The 23713-nt window shown below is 36.0% G+C and overlaps 1 protein-coding gene and 1 long non-coding RNA gene across 4 annotated transcripts in view; one reads left to right on the top strand and one right to left on the bottom strand.

Moving 5' to 3' along the window:
• Nucleotides 1-23713, bottom strand: part of MIB1 (MIB E3 ubiquitin protein ligase 1) — a 77538-nt gene that overhangs the window by 29463 nt on the left and 24362 nt on the right. For all 3 annotated transcript variants that reach the window (XM_071418190.1, XM_071418186.1, XM_071418189.1), the window contains exons 8-12: nt 23483-23627; nt 22214-22347; nt 21099-21206; nt 17242-17439; nt 14660-14811 (exon numbers count right to left, since the gene is read on the bottom strand). In XM_071418190.1, coding sequence (XP_071274291.1) covers nt 14660-14811; nt 17242-17439; nt 21099-21206; nt 22214-22347; nt 23483-23627 — 737 coding nt within the window. The remainder of the gene's footprint in view (nt 1-14659; nt 14812-17241; nt 17440-21098; nt 21207-22213; nt 22348-23482; nt 23628-23713) is intronic.
• Nucleotides 4067-10296, top strand: LOC139585433 (uncharacterized). Its single transcript, XR_011677075.1, has 3 exons — nt 4067-4708; nt 4810-5001; nt 6388-10296. It is a non-coding gene; the product is annotated as an uncharacterized lncRNA (long non-coding RNA).

Raw genomic sequence — 23713 nt, 5'->3', positions numbered from 1 at the left:
AGTTAATGTTGCCAATTACACATAATTCATGATTCACTCTTCCCCATGAAGTATTACAGAAGAAGCTGGGTTGTATTGCTCTGTTTTGAAGACCACAACATAGATGTGAAAACTGGCTTTCATCTTGCATACATTAAACAAACCACAGACTGCTTTCACTGTAGTTGTACTGCAAAGATCAAGAAATAATCTATTAGTATCCCTGATCATGCAAACACCTGAAAAAAACTTTTCAAACTATCATCTTCAGTGTATTCAACTGTAACAGATTATATGGCTGTCTGAGGAGCTGCAAAGATTACTTTGATGAAATACTTAAAACTCTTAATTGAAACACTGAACTTATGCCATTACTATGCTATTTGTACATTACTACTAAAGCATCACTAATAAAAAAGGTAATAGGCAAGCTTGCCTTGTAATAGGCAAGCTTTGGTATTTGTTGGTCTGCAGTATTTTCAGCTTAACAGGAAGCTCATAAAAAGATTTTGGGCCTTTTGTACCTGGATGCCCATTTGCAACTTCTGAACATTTCTAATGGAACAAGAAGATAAAAACTCCAGTGAGAATTGTTGAGGGAGTTATCTGCAAAGCTTTAATAGGGATAAGCAAACTATTGCTTCTTTTCTAGGCGCTAAACACGTGCTCAGTCAAAAAGGACTGAGAAGGCTCATGTGTGCATAGGGGGCTGAGATGGAGGTATCTGCTGCTTTCCCAGGTGCAGCTGCTGGGGGTACCTTGGCTTATACTGCCCAATTCATCCCCATAAAATGACAGCCTAGACTCTAATAGTTACAAGTGATTTGGTCAAAGGAACATCCACTAATATGGTGCTACATTTAATTTGAGATGCAGAAGAGTAACAGCAAATGCTGCTGTTGCATGCATCTTTATTTGATCTTGCCACACGAGTAGCACTTTTTTTTTTTTTCTATTTCAGGTTTTTAGAGAGTCTGGAACCACAGGTTAACATATATAGGACCACAGAATCACTTGGGTTAGAAGAGACCTTACAGATCATCTCATTCCAGCCCTTGCCATGGAAATTCAGCAGCATGAACTGTGTATTTGCAATATAAGATATGGCACAGATCTGAACAATACACTAATTTACTTTCAGCCACACAGAGCACTTGTTTCAACACCAGTTACCAACATTAGACATACAAAAAAAAATTATTCTTATGATGAAAAGTTAGCATATGGGTATTATTCATTACCAACCTACATATAAAATGTTGGGTTTTATGCAGTACTTTGCTCACAGAATTTTTGCAGATGCTCATCAGTACTACCTGAGAATGCAACATACAATAACAGATCTATTTGGAAAATCTACAAGATAAAAGTACTTGTAAACAAGATGAGGCCAACGCCTCATTGTATAAAAAAAATCCAGATTTAGCAGTCTTAACTGCAAAAACATCCTTGCACCCTGTTTTAAAAAAACATGAACAAAAACTAGAGAAGATTCTCTGCAAACAACTGCAATTTGACTGCAGAATGAGACAAATGAAGAAGGTTGAAGGCTTGTGGAATCGTGGTAGGGTGGATTTGTTTGTTTAGCCTTTCAGGGTGTGTTTGTTAAGGTTTTATAGAAACAAATACTTAGGTAGAAAAAAATAGAAAGGCTACTCCACAATCCACATAAGCACATTTAACTTAAATTCTACAATCCCACTTTTTTCCCTGCACTTCAGTTCCTGCATTATGTTGTCTGTACAGACACATAATTTTCTAGCAAGTGAAACAACCTGCCAGACTCCTGATTTGGCAAGTTTGCTTTCAGACAGATCAATGAGATATTCCAACCTACCCCGCAACTTCATGATCACTAGAAGCAATAGGAGTAAGGGAATGACACAGCCAGAGCTGCAGGGAGGGCAGACCGCCCTTTCCAGAAGCAAAGTCTTAGATCAGCATAAACTTATCAGCAATCCTCTCACCAGAGGTTGTAATGATTCACTGCACTTTCTATTACAGGTTTTTCTACTTTCATGCCATTCTCCTCCCTCAACTGAGGTTTCCACTGTCTCAGTATGACATGGTTTTATAATGTATTTTACAGTAATCCTGGCTTGAAGTATTCTCCACATACACACGCACCACCTCCACCTCCACATACTCCTCTCCAGACTCCTAACCCTGGCTCAGCTAAACCCATTCACCTGCCTCCTGTTAGAGCCTCAAATAGTTGAAGGAACAATTCAGATTTAAAGATAGCTTCTATGGCAAAGTTTTCCTTCAAGACTGAGTAGTCTGACATGCATTTCACAACACAACAGAAGAAAAACCACATTTTATTAAATCTCTTTCTTGTCCTGTTGACTACCACCTCTGCTCAAAAAAAGCTCCCACAAAAAGTGGTCCCGACACAGCATCTGAAAGGTCATCCCCTTCTGCTGGATTATTTCTCATATGGAATAGTACTCCAAGCCTGCTCACTGTGAAGCCAAAGAAACATTTGTACCAACATAGTGCAAGAAGTAACACAGGAGCAGGACAGCACTATTTTTAGCAACCATAAGATCGTAAGTGCACGTCAGCACCCAACTTCAAGCCAAATCAGCTCCCTGATCTGATTCACAGCATACTCACTGTGCAGTACAGAGAACCACTGGAAGAATGAAGAAGGAAGTTTCTATTTCTCAGGAACAAGCAACAGGAAGAGATTATTACCTTAGACTGGTACTACTGAGCACACTGTACCTTGAATTGAGAGTTGCAGATAGAATTCATATCTGACCAATGGTCTAGTTAGTAAAAGTTTAAGAAGGCAGGCTGTTTCCTTCTTTTTGCTTCTCAGATTTTCAAGCATCTCTTGCTTTTGAAAAATCAGTTTCAATATACATGTAAACAAAGAAACAACGAGGTATATACATTTACATGGAATTCACAAGAATGTAGTGCACAACACTTTGTCTTCAGTGTATAATTATGAAAAAAAAAGAGAAAAGAAAAAATGTGACTTGAAGCAGAAAGCAACAGAACCTACAGGGTAAGCAGTAACCAAGCACAGGATAAAATCAACACAAAAAGAAGCACCAAGGGAAGTATAAATCCAATATACTGGTCTGCTCAGGACTTTGCAATTCACTCTCTACCCTACCATACTGAACTTTGTAACTACTAATTACATCAATAGTAATTGAATGGCATTTTGATTTAATAAGTTTGTTTCATTTTAGATTGACATATTTTCACTTTTTTCATCCTTCTTGCTCCCAAACAAAGATTTTGTCTGCAAAATACAAAGTCTTGAAGTATTTGGGTTCCCAACTGTTGTATTTAAATGCTAAATTTCAGTTATTCTTTTTTAAAGAAAACATTTCATATACTCCCCATGAATATGAAAATCTCTCTTCATATTTTGAATGTGCAGTTATTAGTCTTGCCATGAGCCAATTTTGTAAACATGAAAGATTAATGCAATGAGCTGTTCCCTTGATTTCTTCTTTTTTTCTTTTCTTCTAAAATGATTCAGTTTTTTTAAAGAACAGTAGCACCTAATTTATAAATGCATTTATTTTCTTTAGATGCAATTCTATAGATAAGCATTAGGAACAAAATACTATGGCATTATTAAACGTAATGGTATGGAATGATATGAATTTACTAATTAAAGTTTTTAAAAATAATTTCTAACTTGATTTGAATATGGAAATGCAGGGCTACAAATGGGCACTGACTTCTTATTTATAAAATAACTGTATGATTTGCAATTGAAAACTTCGACTGAGGCTGCTCAGACCTTGGGTTAATCGACACGTTAGTCACGGCATTTTTCAGTGATCAAGAAACCAGGTTACACAACCTGCCATGGCAGCGCAGGATATTTATTGTTCTATATCTGTGTGAAGTCCCTGCCTTGTTACTAGCAGGGCTGCCTTTTTTTTTTTCCCTCTCCCACTCCTCCCCCCCCTCCCGCCCCAAACGTTTCTAAGTATAGTGACAACCTCATCAGGGTTTACTAGTAGCAGCGCAAGCTCAGTGAAAACCTGGGAAATCTAACTGGAAACATGAGAGAGAGCTTTATTTGGCAGTGCTAAAAAAACCTGGGGACAAATGGCTAAGCGGCGGTGGAAGTGCAGGCTGCACAATCAATAGGCAGAGAGCCGGATAGAGGCTCCCTTCGCTGCCGGATCGACAATCGACAGCTGAGAGACTATTTTTTGCAATGGTTGACTAAATATGGTCAGGGAAGAGAGAGGCACAAGAGAGCCTGTTTGCCTGGGAGTGCATGTTTCAAATGCTTAGCTGCCTATAAAGCCGTAACAGTTTTGCTCGTGCCCTCTAAGTGGGAAATACGGTTGGTGACTTCTGTAGTGTGTGTGCGGGAGCCCTGACCTCGCGAGCAGACTTGACCTCTGAAGATGGAAAGTAGCTTCAACACAGACCTGCCTACAGTTAAGCCTGGAAACATAACCTCAAGCAAGAAAAGATGCAGTGCAATATCTAAGGAACTAGAAGAAACCAATATTTGCCGGGGGAGGGGGGAGACGATCGCTATTTTTTTGGTGCCTTTTTCTAATTTTTTTTTTTTTGGAAGCAACTCCAACTTTTGGGGGCTTGGTTTTGGTCTTTTGTTGGGTTTTTATTTTTCTTTTTGCCTGTGATTATCTTCATCTGACAGTGGGCTAAGTTCACCTTCCCTTGGCTTCCTAGCATCTATCCTTGGAGTCTTAACTCTCAGTCCAGCAGACATAAGGTATAATTTCTATACAACATCATCCATATTATAGCATTCAAAAGAAAGGAAGAAGGTGCCAATTAGGCACTCATCTTCATGCCTTTTATTTTTCTTTTAAGTTTTATCTATTTAAGGTGGTGAGGTACTGTATGCACCGACATTCGCCCCCCCTTGCCTCCCCCTCCCATGTAACGAAGAGCTGATTCAGCGAATAGAGTGAGAGCACTCAGGATGAGATGGCTGCTGCTGATGTGTCTCTAGGTCATTACCTCTCTTCCAACTGCAAATGCTGCATGATACTAAGCTTACAGGTAACAGAACATCAGGAGACCTGCATTATTCTGCACGTTTAAAGGATGCCTATGACTTTCTGCATGTATATCTTATTTACTAGACTGTTTTTTAAATTGTTGTATTAATCCCTCTACTCTGGGAACAGCTTAATTTTGAGTGTGCTGAAGTACCAAGCATTTGTAGTGTAAAGAGCAGGTTGAAAGAAAACAACTGTTAGTCCAAATTTCATAGCAAAAAAAAAAAAAAAAGGAGGAAACCAAAAAAACCAAATCCCAACTTGCTTAGTAGGTAGAATTCTTTTTAAAGAAGATAAACTAGTAAATTGCAATGCCATTAACTGGTTGTTCATTTCAGTGAAATATATTCTTATCTTCCTAAGCACAACTAAAAAATGCACAAACTTGAAAAAGAAAACCTAATAAACAGTGTGGTAGTGCAATGCTGAGCTCTCAAATAGGTCTCGGCAAAATTTTCAAGGTGCTTTATATCAGACGTACATGAAAACAGCCTACTTAAAAACTAGAATGTGACTGCTGTGATTCTAATGCTGCATTGCTGATTCTCCTTGTACTACTGTGCTAGCTACTGCTACACTCTGATTTGCTCTCTATCAGCTGCACTAGGTTTTTGTCATGAGCTGCAGAAATTCTTACTTCCTCTGCTCTCAGCTTTCCTTACAACTATTACAGTTACTAATTGTTCAGCTTATTTTAAATTCAGCTTCTAATGCTATACAGACAAAGCTTACTCATTACTGTAACCCAAACCAACTCCTGAAATACAGATTAAGCAACCATAAGCTATATCTGACAGTCCTTCAGAAGTCAAAGCTATATTGCACATCAAATATTTAACCACTGCTCCAAACCAAGTCGCACAAAATCTTACAAAACTTGGGCTTTGTTTCTATGAGGTTTTTTTGTTTGGTTTGGATTAATTTTTTAGTTAATTATTTTAGCTGTCATAAATATTTCAAGGGTGGACAAGACTTTGACTGAAGCAGGTGAGTGTCAGTTTTAAAAAATGAGAAAAGCTGCTTGCAGAAGTGTTGAATAGGTATTAGCTTTCACATGTGACCTTCGGCCTAACAATCCAAATCCTGTCACAGCAGTTAGAGGTTGTTTTCTTAATTCAATGTCATCATCTTTAGGATAAGCAGGATCACTGGTGACATGTGCTTTTGTGTTTGGGTTGGGCTTTTTGTGGGGTTTTTTTTGTTTGTTTTGCTTTATTTTTTGTTTTGTTTTGTTTTTTAAATCACTCTGAAATACAGTGGAAATAAGGATAAACCTGCAAAGAATTTGCAGAATAATGGATGGGATACAAAAAGCATAGAGATGGGATTTAGGGTAAGAAAATAAGTTTATAACTGCTATTTTATATCAGTCTGTGCTTCCCTTCAGGATACTAGATGCAAACTGTACCCCAGCATGAAAATCTGCTAGAAGACCTGGGAGGAAGCTGAAGTTTTTACAGTGGACTACAGCTACGAATTCTAAGAAAAGACATTGCAAACCTACCAGCGATTCAACTCTCTACTTAAACACGGTCACTTAGAAGAGCAAGAGGCTGCAAAAATATGGAAAAGCACTTCTAACACCAGTGCCATCCCAAAATAATGAACTATGTCCAGCTTTAATACACTGTGCAGGTAAATTGCATTGCAAAGTTCAGTTAGCATAGTAAGTTTATTTTCTACCATCAGTTTATCAGAACTGTTGTCCTTCCAAAGAACTGTCAGCCAGTTTTACCTAATGACAGCAAGAAAAATCAGCAAAATACTTTTTAGGTTCATCTGACAGGCAGTCAAGCAACTCTGTGTGTACCTGCTCAGAGCACATACTTCTTTATGTACCCATATGAACATACAATGCTATGGAATGTAAAGAAGTATGTATTTTTGGCAGGCAAGGAACGACCAGTAAGAGGAAACTAAACAGCTGCTGGAAGAAACAGGTTTCCCTCTTGTTTGAATGACATTCATGTGACAAATTGGCTTGCTAAGGGTCAGCTGGTATTGCCAAAATAACTCATACTTGTTAGTAACAAATCACAAAACATTAAATTAAGTGACTATAAAAGTGGGTAGGAAGAATTGTTAACAGCTGATAAACAGAATATTAGTTGCAAACAGAATTCAAAGCAAGGCTGGAAATGAAACCTTGAAATGCACCAATTAAGACTGCAGCATAGCTGCAAAATTCATCATTACCAGTACTCCTCACTTCATAGATCTTAAACTAAACTTAAAAGCCTAGTTATCAAAATGCATCTCATAAAAACAAGCCACTGTTATAGCAATCACAGCCTGTTCTGTGTACTTCAGATGGTAGTATTTAAATTTATATCTACCATAGAACATTAAATCCACAGGTTGCAACTGAGACAAGTATTAACAGCTAAGAAATTACAGTGTAATCTACAAAAAATGACAGCCAAAATAATTGAGTATAACTTCTGCAATTTAATAAGACTTAAGTTAACATTTTCTCCAAATCAGCACTTATTATGCTCACTGAGCTCTTCGATACAAAGTGCAGTGTCAGGTTTATGCACAGAAAGTGACAATACAGAGATTTCTAGGCCAGAGTTGCTAGTCAGCGGATTAAAGCTATTGACAGATTCCTAAATGAAAACACAAATGACAACTACAGCCTAAAAGGTAAGTTATCTTAAATACTCTTTTCAAATTAGCTGAATTTATTTTAAATCCAAATTCAAGATAATTTGCCATAAAAAAAAATTTAAGAACTACATGAGAAATAGTTCCACAATAGTCTCAAGTTCTAAAAGTGATATTAATTAAAATACACTGATGCATAGCATCCCTAAGTAAAGATACTCAACATCAAATCCAGGAACAAGGGGAAAATGTGAGGAAAGAACTCCCCACTCATCAATTCAGCCATTTCTGGTCATGACAGTAGCCTTCTAAAAGCAGTTATTAAATAGGATATGTCCATGATAAATAGGCACATTTGGCCCAGATTAAAGATTCTAACTGTAGCCCTTTGCTTACTAAAATGTCTGTGAGGAAAAAAACTCCAACCAAAACAAACAAGAAAAATAAACAAATGCAACACACGATTTTTAGATGGAGAACTAATTTTTAAATACTCACATAATTCTCAAACAGCTAATAATATCCACAGCCTGATATTTTTAACACCTGAGACTACATATTAATATATATATATATATATATATATATGCAAGCAGAAATATTACCTTACCTGCTTAAGAAAGCAAAGTTTCAATACTTTTTTTAAACCTCTTTCTCTTAGGAGCAGATATTTTGACACGAAGGCTACAGTATCTTAACATCTAAATTACAACCTGGTTTAGAGTGGGAAACAAATCAAATTGCAGTAGCTTTTCTGAATAAAGCAAGGCCACTAAACTCAGTCATGCTCACAGAAGCAATTTGGTATAACTAGCAGTTTCACTGAGGGGTTAATTGCTAAGCATTTTCCTCTTTTTCTGATGAGTTCCTGCACTCAGCACCAATTGATTTAGCTTCTTCTATAAAATGGGACAGATTTTTTTAACAGCTTTGATTTATCCAAGAGGTTTTTGGTAACAATTTATCATACTGTGTTCTCCCTTGTATAACATTGCAATGTTATTCTGACACAAAATGACAGTTCAGAGTGATACAAAAGTTAAAATTATATGTTGACATTGCTTCCTGCTAGTTCATGTTAGCATATCTCTAAGAATACATACCCAGTCACTCTAAAATGTCACATCCATCACTTAGATCAGCTGTTCAATTTTAACTGAGCACACGTTGAACTTTGGGCATCTGCTGACACAGTTGTAACTCAAACATTTCAACTGTGTGACTGACAGGGATAACAGATGCTGACATTATCAAATGCTACACGGCTTTTTTTCCACAGCCGTTTTTTGTCCCGATATGGCCAGTACATGAAACTGTATTGCCATCCAAAAGCGCACTTGAGCAGCTGTATCTGTAAAACAGTTCCTCTATAACTGGTAAAAATAGAAACTCATTTTATAGCCATCTTGATGCTTAAGTCCAAGTGACACACCTGCTACATTTCTATTAGGATACATAGTGTTGGGGAATATATTTACATAAATCTTCTCACCATCATCAGACTATGCAACAAACACACGTCGGCTATCCTTGACACACTCATTACTAGAGAATGGTTTGAACTAAGGTTGTCCCCTAATTTCCACTGCAGTCAAAGCTCAGAAAGAATTCAGTATGACATAAAAAAAAAAAAAGCTATGTGAGCTCGCACAATTTTGTATTAAGGACCTTAGTTGAGAAGAAATCAGATGCAGCCCCAGATAAATCTTTAAAAGCTGTGTTTTTCTGGCATTAAACGTTTTTACATATGCTATCAAGGTAAAAAAATTAAATTTATCCTGCTATATTATATAATCATTCCTAAAAAGTTAATACTAACCAGAGATATAGCAATGGAATTGAAAGCACTTGGCATTTATATTTGTGCTAACCAACTACAGCATAAAAGCAGCTGCAAAAGAGAACCTGCCAGAAAATGAATGAGGAGAAGGGGGGGAGGAGGGTGACAAGGAAACTGAAACGTTCTTCCCCAGTAAAATTTAACATAAAGAAGTAAGGGAGCTCTATCTATTTCTGATTGAAACTTTAGGACTACAGTTTCTAACCTATTCTAAAATTTGATTACACTAGACAGGAGAAAGTTTAAACTGTAACTATGATTTGATTTAAGACTCATCCAAATATCTTCAAGGAAATACTCAAGGACAGAACAAATCGGTACAGGCCTTTCTGGTATACAGCTTTTAATTATACCATCTCCAAATTAGGAAAGAGTTAAAAATTTGCATTGACAAGAAACAAATTGTGTAACACAGAAGAAAGCCGCGTGTTCTTTGTGCACTGCACATGTGCTTTAAAATGTGTTAGTGAATTATAAGCTTCCTGCACTCCAATGCTTTGCTAAAGCTGGTAAAATGGAACCAAATCACCTCTTCAATGGATTTGGTCCCCTTCAACCAGCTGTAGCTATGCATTGATCACTACAGGATTTCTGACGTTGTTAAAACTGGACACGAAACCTGCTCAGAGCAATTATGTAGTCCTCTCTTCAGTGCAGCTCAACTTCTAGGCAGCCTGAAGATGGAAGGTAACCAGGAGTGTAGCAAATTCTGTATTCCAAAATTTCAAGTTTGTATTTGTAAATAAATAGCTACTGGTGTTTAACATTTTGTCCATACGCAGTAAAAACCATCTCTTACAATATTTATAAAGAAGATAGGTAAGCAGTGAAATAAACACTTCCCAATGATTTATTGTCTCTTGTATTCTTCCTCAAGTCTGGTGCCCTTTCTAGCAGAACTTACCAAAAAAACCCAAAACTGAAAAAGAAACAATCATGAACACTACTGGCAGGGCAGGTTTACTTTCTGGGCATCCCTCTCCCCTTTTTTATGTTGTACAAGGAAGGAAACTCCCCAGGGCAGGAACTGTACTTGCCATTTCTATCTGTCAGGCACATTATTTACTACTTAAAGATAACAAATTTGTTACTGACCTCAACAACTACAGGCTAATCTGCCACCTAATAATAGGTCTGCTCATGGAGATTATACTCTTCCTCCAAACCAACTTGAACAAAAGTATTCTTCCAAAGCATTTTCTGACATAATACTTTAATAAGAGGTTTTAAAAACAGACTCTCTTTGCACTTAGCTTCAACTGAGCTTAACCTACATTTACTGTCAGAACTGCAAATACAAAAGCAAAAAACCACTTTGACTGGTTTAGAAAATAATTGTACCACTCTCATTTCCTCAGAACTTGTCTCTCTGAGACCTCCATGACAACACAGCCCGTGAGTCCTGCAGACACTTCCTGAAGACACTCATTAACACTACGTAGAAGTGAGAAACCCCACCTCTCAATTAAATTGCTACAGTTAGAAATCTCACTGCCAACCCCTTCAAACCATCTGCAAATCTAAAAAAAAAAATTGAGATCTCCTAAATAATAAGAAAACCATGGGGAAAAATTACAATTCTATTTTAAACCACAATCTCCTGCTTGCCAGTTTAGGAACATAAAGATGACATACTTCTTGCTATTGGAGAGCAATACCTAAAATCTGTATCTTACTCCAGGACTTTAATTTTTTGATTTAAAGTCCAGCAGAATTTATTGCTCTGAAGAACTAATCATACACGTGTGTGAAGTCAGGTCAGCTCCAAGAGCAGCCTCTATTTAAGATGCTAGCTGCAGAGTGGATAAAGCTCTCTTCACAAGACACAATGCAAATCTAAAACTAACTGGGGCAACGGATATAAAATACGCCTACACTTCACAGTCATGTCTTCAGCTCAAAATCTGAAGTCACAGGTATGCGAATAGATCAAACATAAGCAAGAGATGATAACGTGGCAAAAATAACCAATCTGTACAGTATTTTCAAATTTTACTCTCCTTTTTTCTGTCTGAAAAAAATCTCATTAACACTGAAGAGGCAAAGTCTGCCAAGCTTTGAGGCTCACAGTACTTTGAAAAAAGTCCAAAATAAATGCACTTTTAATATGACTGACTCAGTTAAAAATTACGAACAAGAAACCATTTATTAAATAAAAGTTTAATTTTCCTATACTTGATTTAAAATTTCTTTTTAGCTCTATCTCCCATGCACAAGTTTAAAGCTACCTGCAGCATAAACTAACATTCAATCTACATTTCAATATTATACATCAGCACAAAAACCAAAAGTTGTTTCTGTACCAATTCACAAGGTACAAAGACAAGCAAAACATGAAAAGGAGATATATTCTACTAAGAATAGGATGCTCTCGGAAACACACTGTACCTTGACTTGTGGAAAACACAGCCAAAGTGCCATGGAAGATAAAGTGCTGAGACAATCTCAGCAGTATTTGACATAAATCGCTATCTTTCTTATATTATTTATCCAATATTCAAACATTTAAAATAGAATGTATTTGTTTTCATATGAAAAATTAAAAACTTTGGAATGTTCTTCTCAGCATAATTTGTAGGTTTTTTCTTGGGACATTTATCTCCTTATTATTTATAAAGGTCAGAACTCAAGAAACAAGAAGTTTTGCTCTAAAAATGAAATTGGTTCCAAATACCTATTTGACATCAGCTAGAAAAAATACTACAGAAATCCACCTCCATTTATTGTGATAATCATGCACTTAACACATGCATTTATTTTATTATCCTTAACAAGGATGGTGCATGTGAACTTCATTAATTCTTGCATATATAGCACATTTTTAATTTTTAGAATTATAGCTATGCGCACAAATGCCTACACATTTATACACACATATGAATACGTGTTTAACTTTTATAAAATAATACAGAAATTACATAATATATCTATATATTTCAATATAAGGAAAATTTAATGCATTGTATTAATATAAGGCACCACATCCTGAAGCCACAAAAACTCCAGTTTAGGTGGAGCAGGGAAGCTTAGATGAGGAAAGATAGGTCTTGAAGTAAGGTTTCAAGCAGAACCTATTACACACTGTCTGTGACCCACAGCAGTAACAAGTTAGAGATGAGGGGGTTATTTTTAACAGTGTTTTAAATAGCTTGTGCTTAGTGCATTTAACAGATCAGTAATAGACGTTGTTCTATATCAGATTAGAAAAACAAAGTGGTAAATACAAAAACTTGGGTTTCATTCAGAAACAGCCAAGTGGCAGAACTACAAAATCAGCAATGAAACAAAGGAGTATCACTGAAGTCTTGAGGAATATAAAAATCAACTCCTAGATGAATGAAACTTTTATGACAAATTTTTGCCAGAGGGAGAAATCAAAATAGATTTGTTTTGGTTTCATTTTCAATTATTTCTTCCCAGGCTGATGGGTAAAATATCTAATGCTGTGAGCATTAGATATTTTAGATTAAACTACTCCTTCCATGATGGGAGACAAAATTCCTTTTCTGCATGCTTGAGCAGTGCTCAGATGGAACTGCAACCAAAAAAGAATATTAAATATCTGTTTTAGATACTAGTGAAATCCCTTGTAGGGAGGGAACCCACACAGCATTCAAATCACTAATACTGGAAACATTTTCCAATACTTCCAATGAAAACTTTTGTAAAGGAGGAAGGATTCTTGTTAAAATTGCACTATACTTCACATTCTACCAATCATCAAACAGATCCAGTCTGAACTACAACTTGGATCCCTCCATTAATGAATGGTCTGTCACTTCTAAAATATTCACCCACAGAAAAATCTCCAGCACATGCCCATGAAAAACATTTTTTTCCCTACATCTCATCTTGAGATTATGGTCACACAAAGCAACTACCACAAGAGCTAAGGAAAAGCATTGCAGGGAAAAAAAACAAAAACAAAAACAAAAAATACCCCACCAGGGTAACTGAGACAGGAAACAGTGCTCCAGGCTAATGCTGTTATATAAGTAGGAAGAATTCACTTTAGAGGAAGAAGTTACCAAATGAGACTTGGAAGAATTGTCTTCTGAATGCCAAAAATAAGCTCCCTTCACATGTTCTCATAAAGACCTTTTATGAGTACTGTAGAAAATGGTAAACATTTATTCGTCCTATCAATACTTCCAGCCACTACTTTTACCTCATGAAATGATTCCATTCCACAAACATAGATAATTAATTATGTTTACTTTTTAACCATCAATCTTGATAGCTGTGTTCTAAGAGACTAACCTAGATTTTAATCCCATATATTAATAATGGGTGGAATTTATACAAACTTACAGCATTATTTCTCCAACTTCTCTCAACTTTTCTCAATTTGAAAAGCCAAATTTAGTAGTAAACAAGGAAACATGCACATTTCTTCTTTTGTGTAAACTATACTAAATACTCTACCTGAGGATAAAGTATTATTGAAGTCTTGTTGGCATGACAGCTTTGGAAAATACTATTTATCCACAGTGTAATAAGGAATCAGCAACACAAGTTTTTTTTAAAGTTCTGTCTATGAAGGATTTTTCAAGAGCTACCTTAACTGAAAATTGAATGTAGACATACAGAATGCAGTTAGTATAAAACAAGCTATGCTTTAAAATGAAGTTTTTCAGTTGAGCTGCTATATAAAAGCTGAAACACAAAATTCCTTCTAGATATACTTCTATGAAAATATAATTAACTGTTTCAAATACAGTTCTATGAAAATATAATTAACTGTTTCAAATACTGACAAATATAATCTATTGCAATAATCCTGAGTGCTTTAGAACTGTATGGTTTACTTAATAATTATCCACAAATAAGTATTTCTAAAAACCTCAAATTCCTTTATCAATTCCAATACTCAAGAAGGGAAACATAACAGTATTTACTATTTTTATCCTATATCACGATTTCATCTTCAAAATCTTACTAACTTACTTATCAAAACTTTTATTGGCAAAATTTTATAGCCATGACAGGAGATTTCTCAGGAATTTGGAGTTATCTGGATAGAAGACTCCTAGCTTCATTCTAGTAAGGGCTTCCAAACACTAGAAAGATAGCTAAGCAACATCAACATTTAAGAAATACAACTACATGCAGATGTAAGGACCTTCTGAAAGAATACCATAGTTCTACCCTCACCTGTACTTGTTTTCCTTTTACATACAATAAATAATAATCTTTAAAAAGAAATCTGTACCTAGGGTTTCCTCTTAGTGCAGCATGATGAAGAGCATTAAACCCATTGTTGTTGGTGATAGTAACATCTGCTCCAGCTTCTAAGAGTACAGCAAGGATATCATCACGCTTTTTACTTATTGCATCATGAAGTGGAGTGTCCCCTTCAGAATCCTAAAACCAGAAACAGTTTACGTCAATTTTTGCATGCATCCACATTAAAAAGATGTTAAAATATCACTAGGAAAACTGACTGCATAAACACAAAACAGCTCTTCCAGACCTGAGTGCTGCTATATTGCAGAGTTCAGAGCAAGCTGCTTCTCATCTTGCTCCAGTTTTGCAAACACTTCAGTGGGAAGCCCCACCCTGAGCTCCACCATTGTACAGACACACTATTGCCAGAACTATGCTTTGTACCCCATAGTGCTGAAGACACTGTGGAAGATAATGACTTCTCTATGCTGCTCATCCAGATGGAGTTGGATGCCCAAATTACAATTTATAAATAACAGGACAGCCACAAAAACTAATGTGACAGAGGGAAGACTAGACAGGCGAAAGGAGGCATGGAATTTTGAATAAATGCTAAGTTTAGCCAGCAATTAACCATGTAGAAGACAATACCAAAATGACAGTGTGAAATTAAAGCATAAGCAAATCAAAATAAAATGCAATCCAGGTACTAAAAGTAGGCATATCTGAAGCATAAGCTATATATATAACTATATATATATATATATATATTTAACTGAAGCATGTAACTTTCCATGAAGCAAAGGCCAATGTCATAAACCAATATTAAGCTTTTAACTTGTTATGGCAAGATTATATTACACAAGGTACATGATAATACTTGAGAGCACAATTGAACAAGGAAAGAATTTATACTTGTAGTTTAATGCTTTATTTTTCAAGTATCCCAAATAAGGAAAAAGTACTTGTTACTCCTAGAAGCATTTTGTACATTACTTATTCAAGGATTCAAATGGTTGGACTGAAGAGAAATGCCCTAGACTAACAGCGAGAAAGCACATCGATTTAAGCTTACTTCCAGCTACATGGGCAAAATCTCCAGATTGATGCTTCCAGTAAAATTCTTGCACCATGTAAGTCTCTTGCCACCAACACTGACTCAACTGCAAGCTAACACAGAAACTGAACATTTTAGCAATACACTAGTACAAAAACAGATCTCTACAGTGAGAATCAAAACCTGCCAAATAAAAAGTGCCAGAATATGGCACTTGAACCAGTGTGAACCAATTTGCCAGAACCAAATCATGTAGCTTTTATTTGGTTTAAATGTTAGTATTTCCTGATCACAAACTAATATATGTTTACAGAGTGAGTGGCCACAGTAGTAGAGTGCTGGCCAGTTAAATTCCAGTCATGCCTCAGTCTTACTCCCCTATGTTTTCATTGACAAAATCAATCACCTACTCACATTTGCACATCGCAGTTCCTCAGCACACATGCTGAATCTGAAAGTTCATTTTTTTCAATAGCCAATTATATTTTCCAGATGCAGCATCCTTGCACCATTCCACTGACTTTTTCAACTGAAACAAAATTCTGTAATTTAGACTCGGGTAAATCCACTTAGGCTACCCATAGTTCCTATGTGACTTACAATCACCCTTCACTGGTCTCAGTACATGAGACTCCTTATTATACCTACATTCAACAAATACTAAACAGGATCTGGATGGATATAACAGCTCAATCTCAGCAAGAACAAGACAGTACCTTAAGAGTCATATAGAAGGAGATAAATAAATAATCACTATGCTCGTTAATTTCAAAAAAGTTTTTGCTCTCCTTTTATGTGGGTATACAGCCCCAAAAAAACTGATTATTAACATGGCAAAGCAAGGAGGCAATGTCTTGTTACTGCATATCTTGATTTGCTCAGGCCACTACAGCTTTTTCTGATGCCAATCTCTTCAAACTTACCCATTCTCATTTATTTTACTAATGCAGTTCATGCAGCTGCATTCAGCAGTGGGATACCTGCTTTTCTGATTTCCACTCTACCTTCTAAACAGGACATTGCACTTATGCCACTGCTTCCATCACCTTCATTACAGATGAAATTCCCTATGAAATTATGGTACTTGAGATCCTACACGAGTGCTTTCTAGATAAAAAGCTGAATATTTGAAAGTGAATCGGACTAAAGAGTTCTATCAATGATAAGTCTATTTTGGGGAAAAAATAAAAGGTTTCTTTTAACAAAACATTCCACAGTCTTGTTGGCCTGCTAAACTGTAGCTTGCAGAAGGAACACAGAGTTGTGGGTTCGATACAGGAGTAATTAATCAGGAAGGAAAGTTAACAATTAGAAATAACTACAGACTGTGAAAATACCAATTAGCATCAACTATAGAATAAACCAGGTGTCAATCTAGCTGTCAAGAAAACAAACAGAGTGAACAGCATTTTTGTTACAGTTGATCACATGGTGGGGTAAAGGTTGAGACAGAGAACTTTACCATCTCTGTTCCTTTCAGTCCCATTTACCATAATTTTTCTATCACCTACATGCAGCGAATCACACAATTCAGTAGCTGAAAAGTGACTCTCCATTAAAATTTACTTTACCTGGAGACTGGGGTGGCAGCCAAAGTCCAGTAAAGTCTTGACAACTTGCAGATGACCTTTGTTGACAGCAATATGGAGTGGAGTCTGCCTGCGCTTATTGCGAGCATTGAGATCTGCGCTGCCACGGTGCAAAACCTCAATCACAGCACCCTCGTCACCAAAGGCTGCATGATGGACAGCCCTGTCTCCATCCTTGTCCTGAAGTGGAAACAATTTGATGTAATAAGAAAAATGAGACTACCATGACACCATTAAAATACCCAATTAAATAATTGCTCAAAATGCAGCAATAGAGGATGAAGAATCACTTAATATATAAACACACATGCTCTAAAACATATGATAATCCACAGCATATATAACTATTGCCCTGAATCTTTGTGTGGTTTGTTCATCAAACTCAAATGGCTTCATTTGGGCTCCTACTACAAAACAACAACTGTCAAGAAAATATCCAAAACAAAAGAACCAAAACCCCCACAGATGAAATCCAATGCTCAAACAGTATTACACTTAATATCCCAGGGCAGTTCTTCCTGTAACTTGGGAAGTGTTACGGATTCCAAACCATATTGCAAGACATGAGTATTTTCTTGTTCATATAATTAGGTTAGTATTTATTAGGATTTCTTATGTGTCTTGGTTTTGACTTAATAAACCTTTTCCAAAGGAAATTTGTGTCTGATGCTGACATTAACTAGAAGTTCTGATTCTGTGCTGATGATTCACAGCATTAAAACTCTGATTCAGTTTGTTTCAGTTTCACACAAATTGAGAATTAAAATGTGAAAGTCAAATTTGTCAGTTTAGGCTATTTTAACATTCACAGAAGTTGACTGTACAACATGAAACATTTTAAAATATCAATCAAGTGATTTCAGCATTAAAGACAGGATACAAAAGATAGAAGTAAAATGGAAGTTTACAGGATGAAATAACTTCCATAAGCTAGTTTCTAGCTGGGTATTTCTGCACAGTTTAATGTAACCATGCATGTGTAGGATTCAATTTTGAAAACAGAGAAACACTGAAAATTGTAAAATAAAATCATGACTGATCAAGGGCTCACTGCCTCTCCTGAGTGAGCTCAGGTTTCTCACCAATTTGCTTCTTGCTTAGAAAGCAACATCTTTCTAAGTATTTTTTATTATATATCGCCCATTTCTAAAATGTTTTAAACCCATGCAAAAATTAATAGCACAAAATGTATTTGTGCAATGAGACTAGTTACAGCATTTAAAATGGTGGAAGAAGACTTATCCCCTAATTATCAAATGTATCTTTTTGAAAATATGGATATGGTTTTCAAGATAGCCAGGGCAATACATAGCAGCTTCAACAGCTTTTTGAAAAGACACTTTTAATCCTTCCAAATCAACTCACGCTACCAAATTGCCTTCTCAGATTGCAGGATTCCTTCTCAGGAACCAACAGTCAAAAAAAGCCAAAGCTTGCCCATTTGGAAGGGAAAAGGATCAGAAAGGGGACCTTCCCTATATTTTTCATCTGGTTATAAGGGTCATTATGAGGCACACTTTATCAAGAGTGCGCCAGTAGTCCTAAACTGCTACAAGACTTGTATTTACAGAGCACTTGGTGTCACAGAGGCATGGTAATTTGTCTTTTCATATTTGCAGTCTGAAAAGTACACCAAGATGTTTATGGATGAAACCCCATATAATTATTGAATGTTTTAGTTTTACTATATTTCAATTCTGGAGATACAATCGCCTGATTTTATTAAGTCTTAATGTACAGCATTCCTACTTTAATAAGCAGAGGTCCAGTATCATGCGGGCCTTTTTTTAGCTAAGTATCAAAACAAATAATCTCAGAAACTAAATCCTACCCAATAGCAATAATTCATCTAGAAAAAGCTAGCAGCTAGTAAATCATCTGTCCTTAAGACTTATATTTACATTTAGATATAAATCTAAATATTAAAAGCACTACATTTCTATACATGCCAACAGTATAATATAATACTGTTAATATAATAACTGACAACCATTAATGCCTTCAGCCTAGAAGGTTACATATTCTTACTATACAATATCTACATCAGGGTTTTTTAGCTATGCCAGTAACCAACCGTTCTCTGACTAAACAGAGGCCACTTGAAGTCTACATTAAGACATCAGAGAAAAACAGAGGAGAAAACAATGAAGATATTCCCAGAAAATGTAATCATGAACGGATATACTCAGAAGTAATGACTTTAAGTGTAAAAATATCCAACTTAGCTATAAAGCAAGGAGAGTAACGATTTTTATCCATTGCTTCCATGCCTCAGACCACAACAGTGAAGTGAATGGATGACATTTTTGCTCTCTGCTTAATGGGATGGCTCTGCTGACCTTTGCATTTCATAAACAATTATGTTTATAAACATTATATATACATATAAAATACTGGTAAAACAGCTTACATTTTTAAAGTTTGAAAGATATAACTACAAATCTAATAGTATTATGAAAATTATTACTATTATAATAACCAAGGCAATTATATAATCAAGTGGGAAAACCATCCTCACTTCAGCAACAGTTATGTGAAGACGGCTTTAAAAGTCAAGTAAAATCCCTGACAATTTTTTTATGCTAGTGTATGGTGCTTCTGTAGCCTGAGCAAACATGAAACTCTTCACAAATCTAGTGCTAGCAGATTACCAGGTGGACTGTCTTCAAACTGCTTAAGTAGTGCTTCTACCCATCTCTTTAACATTTCTAACCCTCCCTTCAGTCCACCACTTGATTAACATGGCAGCTCTGAACAGGACAGTACAGACAAAAAGCAGTGTAGCCTAATTTCACCAGTATTTGCTTTGTACTGCAGTGAAAGCACTACTTCTATCGTGAAGTTATTTCACAGAAGTCAGACCACAGCAAGTATGTATTGCATCAATTTAAGCCAGCATGAAAGCTTTATAAATTAATGGTATGTCTGTAAAAATAAAATAATTTTAATTCCAAGAATTACATTGCCTCATTAATGTCTTAATATTCTTTTACTTCTATATATCAAACACAATATAATGCTAGATGCTCAAGCATGTGAAGTTATTTTTCTGTTATGCAAACAACAACCGGGTGCACAATTAATTTCTCAGCATCCCACTAGTCTTCAGTTTTTATTATTAATAAATCAAATTTGACAGATCCTTCTTGTGCCTCTTGCCTTGTGCAAAACAAGAAACGGTTGCCATATCAGAGTGCATTCTGTGCAAATAATTGAGTAAAAATCAATTCAAAATGCAAACATCACAGTATGGTGATAGATAATTCTCACAAACAATTATTCTAAAAAATCTAAACAAGAGGTTTAAACCAAAACTTCCATTTTTAGTGAGGTTTAAAAAAAGGCACTGAAAAACTGGTCACAGAGCTGGCAGTTTCTACCCAAAGATACTGCTATTACCTTCTGCTTAAACTTGTTTTAGTTAAGAATTGAAAGATTTCTCCTAACTTAACTTTGTGTATATAAGAAGCATGGCAAGCATCTGAAGTGTGAGATGCAGCATCTATAAACATCTTTTTCCCCTCAATGCCACAAGCAGAGTTCCCATTGCATTCTACCGTTGAAATGAAACCAAAGGAAAGAAAGAAGGGGCATCATCACATGCTGGCTTACATAGCTCTATCATGTTGTTATATTTCATTTAATAAAAAGTGGTAAAGAATTAGATATTGACCCTTTATAATACTGTTAGTAGGAGTCTCATTTAGTAGGAGTCACAATCACAGTTATAAAAGCAGTTTTTCACTCTGGCATTTAAAAAGAAGGCAAGTTGAGTACAATTGTTATGCGTGTAACAAAGTTTAGGACACATAGAGCATATTTTGAAATTTTTGGGTTACCTCTGCTTCTACATCCACGTTCTGTTTCAGAAGCAACTTCAAAATGTCGACATGGCCGTTCTGGCTTGCAGCTTGCATAGCTGTGTGTCCAGCACATTGCCCATTCACCTGGAATGCCAACACTTGCAGGTGAGTTTCAAGACACACACACTCACCTATGAGGCTGTTTAGCAGTAGAAAACTTAAAGCAACAGCACACATAACACTGAATCAAATTAACAATTTTAAGATGTCTTTTTAGCATATATAGATCGCCTAGGGCTTCTCTATTTCATTTCTATATTAGCTAGACTGAAGGAAAGAGGAAGAAATGCATTTAAAACAAACATTAATGATACTTGAATTAAAAACATTCATCTTTGGGTGACTCCTGTAAAGGCAAAATTTTTGAGAACAAGTCTCAGATTTATACCTGTCCTCTGCTCTATGGTACAACTTCCTTGCCAAATTTATGGCAACAACAGGAGAGAGTCTGAACAGAAAGCCATGTTTTGTCAAATCTTAAGTTAAAAATCAGTGCTCAGAACCAAAGAAGTCAGTCTCTTATCTGCAAGCATTACTACAACTGTAGTGAGAAGGACTGTAACTTTAAAATATGTTCTATAAATGGAATCCTATAATTACTAAGCATTTTCTTTTAGACTTTTCAGTATTAGACAAGTTGGTAAAAGAAATCTGACAGAGAACAGATTAGATGATCTACCTTGTGAGTTTTAATAAAACAAAACAAACTCACAACAACAGCAAAAATATCTTGAAAAATCTACCCTCCTTCCTTCTATGCCCCTTGAAAAAAGAAGGATTTGAATATCCTTCAGTAATTGTGAACGTTTGGTTCTCTGCACCAACCCTGGCAGTCAGAGGCTGAAAAATATCTTAATTTATGGCAGACAAAAGACTACAAAATCTGTCCAGCAAGAAAGTATGTACAGCTCTGTGTTCACACAGCCCACACACATTTCACAGGACAACAAATGGGAGAAGAGATACTGGAACTAGCTGTATTACTTCTAAGAAGACACATTACCTACTGGCAAGGAGTATTCACAACAGCTGCCCTTCCTTTAGTAACTAGAGGCCCCCCAAAAGAGATATTCCCAAAACAGAACACTCACATCTACGTCTGGCCTCTTTAGCAAGTCTTCCACTTTAGCAACGTCTCCATTGGCAGCAGCTTTAACCAATTCTTCATTGAGATCTCCAGACTCTTGGGTTTCAAATAATTTTTTCAATAGCTGTGACAATCTCTCTGTAATTGTTAACCAAAGGGCAACTAAGATTACAATTCTAATTACACAAGAACAGAAAAAAATCCCAGCTACATTTGTTTTGTTTCTAAGGCCATGTACATAGTAATACACAGACTACCATAAAATAGCAGCTGTAAAATGACTGAGTTTGAAGTAAGAGCTGCACCCTAGTACCCTTTAGACAGTGGAGACTGCCACATTAGACACTTCAAAACAAAGATGGTTGAACCATAAATAGCTTTTCTTCTGCAAAATACAAAAGGGTAGGACAAGGTAAACATGATCTTATGTATTGCTATTACAGACTTTCTAACATCAGGTATAGCCTGTCTTCTGTGATTTGAAACACTAAGTTGTATTACTCTTCTGGATAGTTTTATGGCCACTGCACTCGGTTCTTTATTGAGAAAACTCACGACATCTATGCCTCCTTAGGAAAAAATCTAGAAAACTATGTAGAAAGTTTTTTTGGCATTAAAACAAATATGTGAAGAGGAAAGAATAACTAGCTATGACTAAAAAAAGGAAAAATTCTAGTTTCAATTGAAAAGTGCCAACAGAACACAAAACACGCTGGACAGTTTTTCTGCCTTGTTATTATATGAATGACAGCATGTTCAACAAAACTGAAGTGTGATTACATAGACACCAAAAAATCCCACTGTAATTAGTCACAGGATGTCTGACTAAATTTTAAGACAGAAATTTCAAAGAAATAAATATCCTGAGTCATAATAAATAACCACCTGCAACAGATCCCTTGCCTGTGCCTGCTATCTTAAACCACCTATTAAACAAGAAGGCTGCTTGTTACTGCCAGTGACACTCTCTGCATGCCTCAGTCCCTATTTCAATCTGATGGCTCTTCCAACTATTTTGAAGTCTTTAGAGTGGACCTCCAAAAACACACCTGCACTGTGACCAAACAGAAGCACCTGATCAATATAACAACATCTCCATATTAACTGCAAGCTTTTTTCCTATCTTTCTCACATAAAACTTCAATTACTCAAACTCCAAGGCTATTATTAACCTTGCATACAAACAGTGTATTAATACCTATTAACAATTTTTTAATTAACACAATTACTTGCCATACATATGGCAATATTACTAGTTATTCTTCAAACTTACCACCAGATGCATTACTTATAGCAGATCCTGCTGATGCCACCTTCGAGACAGCTGCTGGATTATAGGTCCAAGATGTCCCACAAACTTCTACCTTTAAGTCACTGTCTGAATAAATCTGCTGGACCCGACCAACTTTACCTAAAGTCTGAATTAAAGAAAACATCAAATGTAAGTGAAACATTTAGATACCCAAATATTTTATTTTTAATATTCTATAAATTTTATTGAATC

Source organism: Agelaius tricolor, unplaced genomic scaffold (assembly GCF_023055355.1).
Source record: "Agelaius tricolor isolate 1412-34295 unplaced genomic scaffold, bAgeTri1.0.p SCAF_2, whole genome shotgun sequence".
Classification (NCBI taxonomy): domain Eukaryota; kingdom Metazoa; phylum Chordata; class Aves; order Passeriformes; family Icteridae; genus Agelaius; species Agelaius tricolor.
This window is presented reverse-complemented; position numbering and strand designations above follow the sequence as displayed.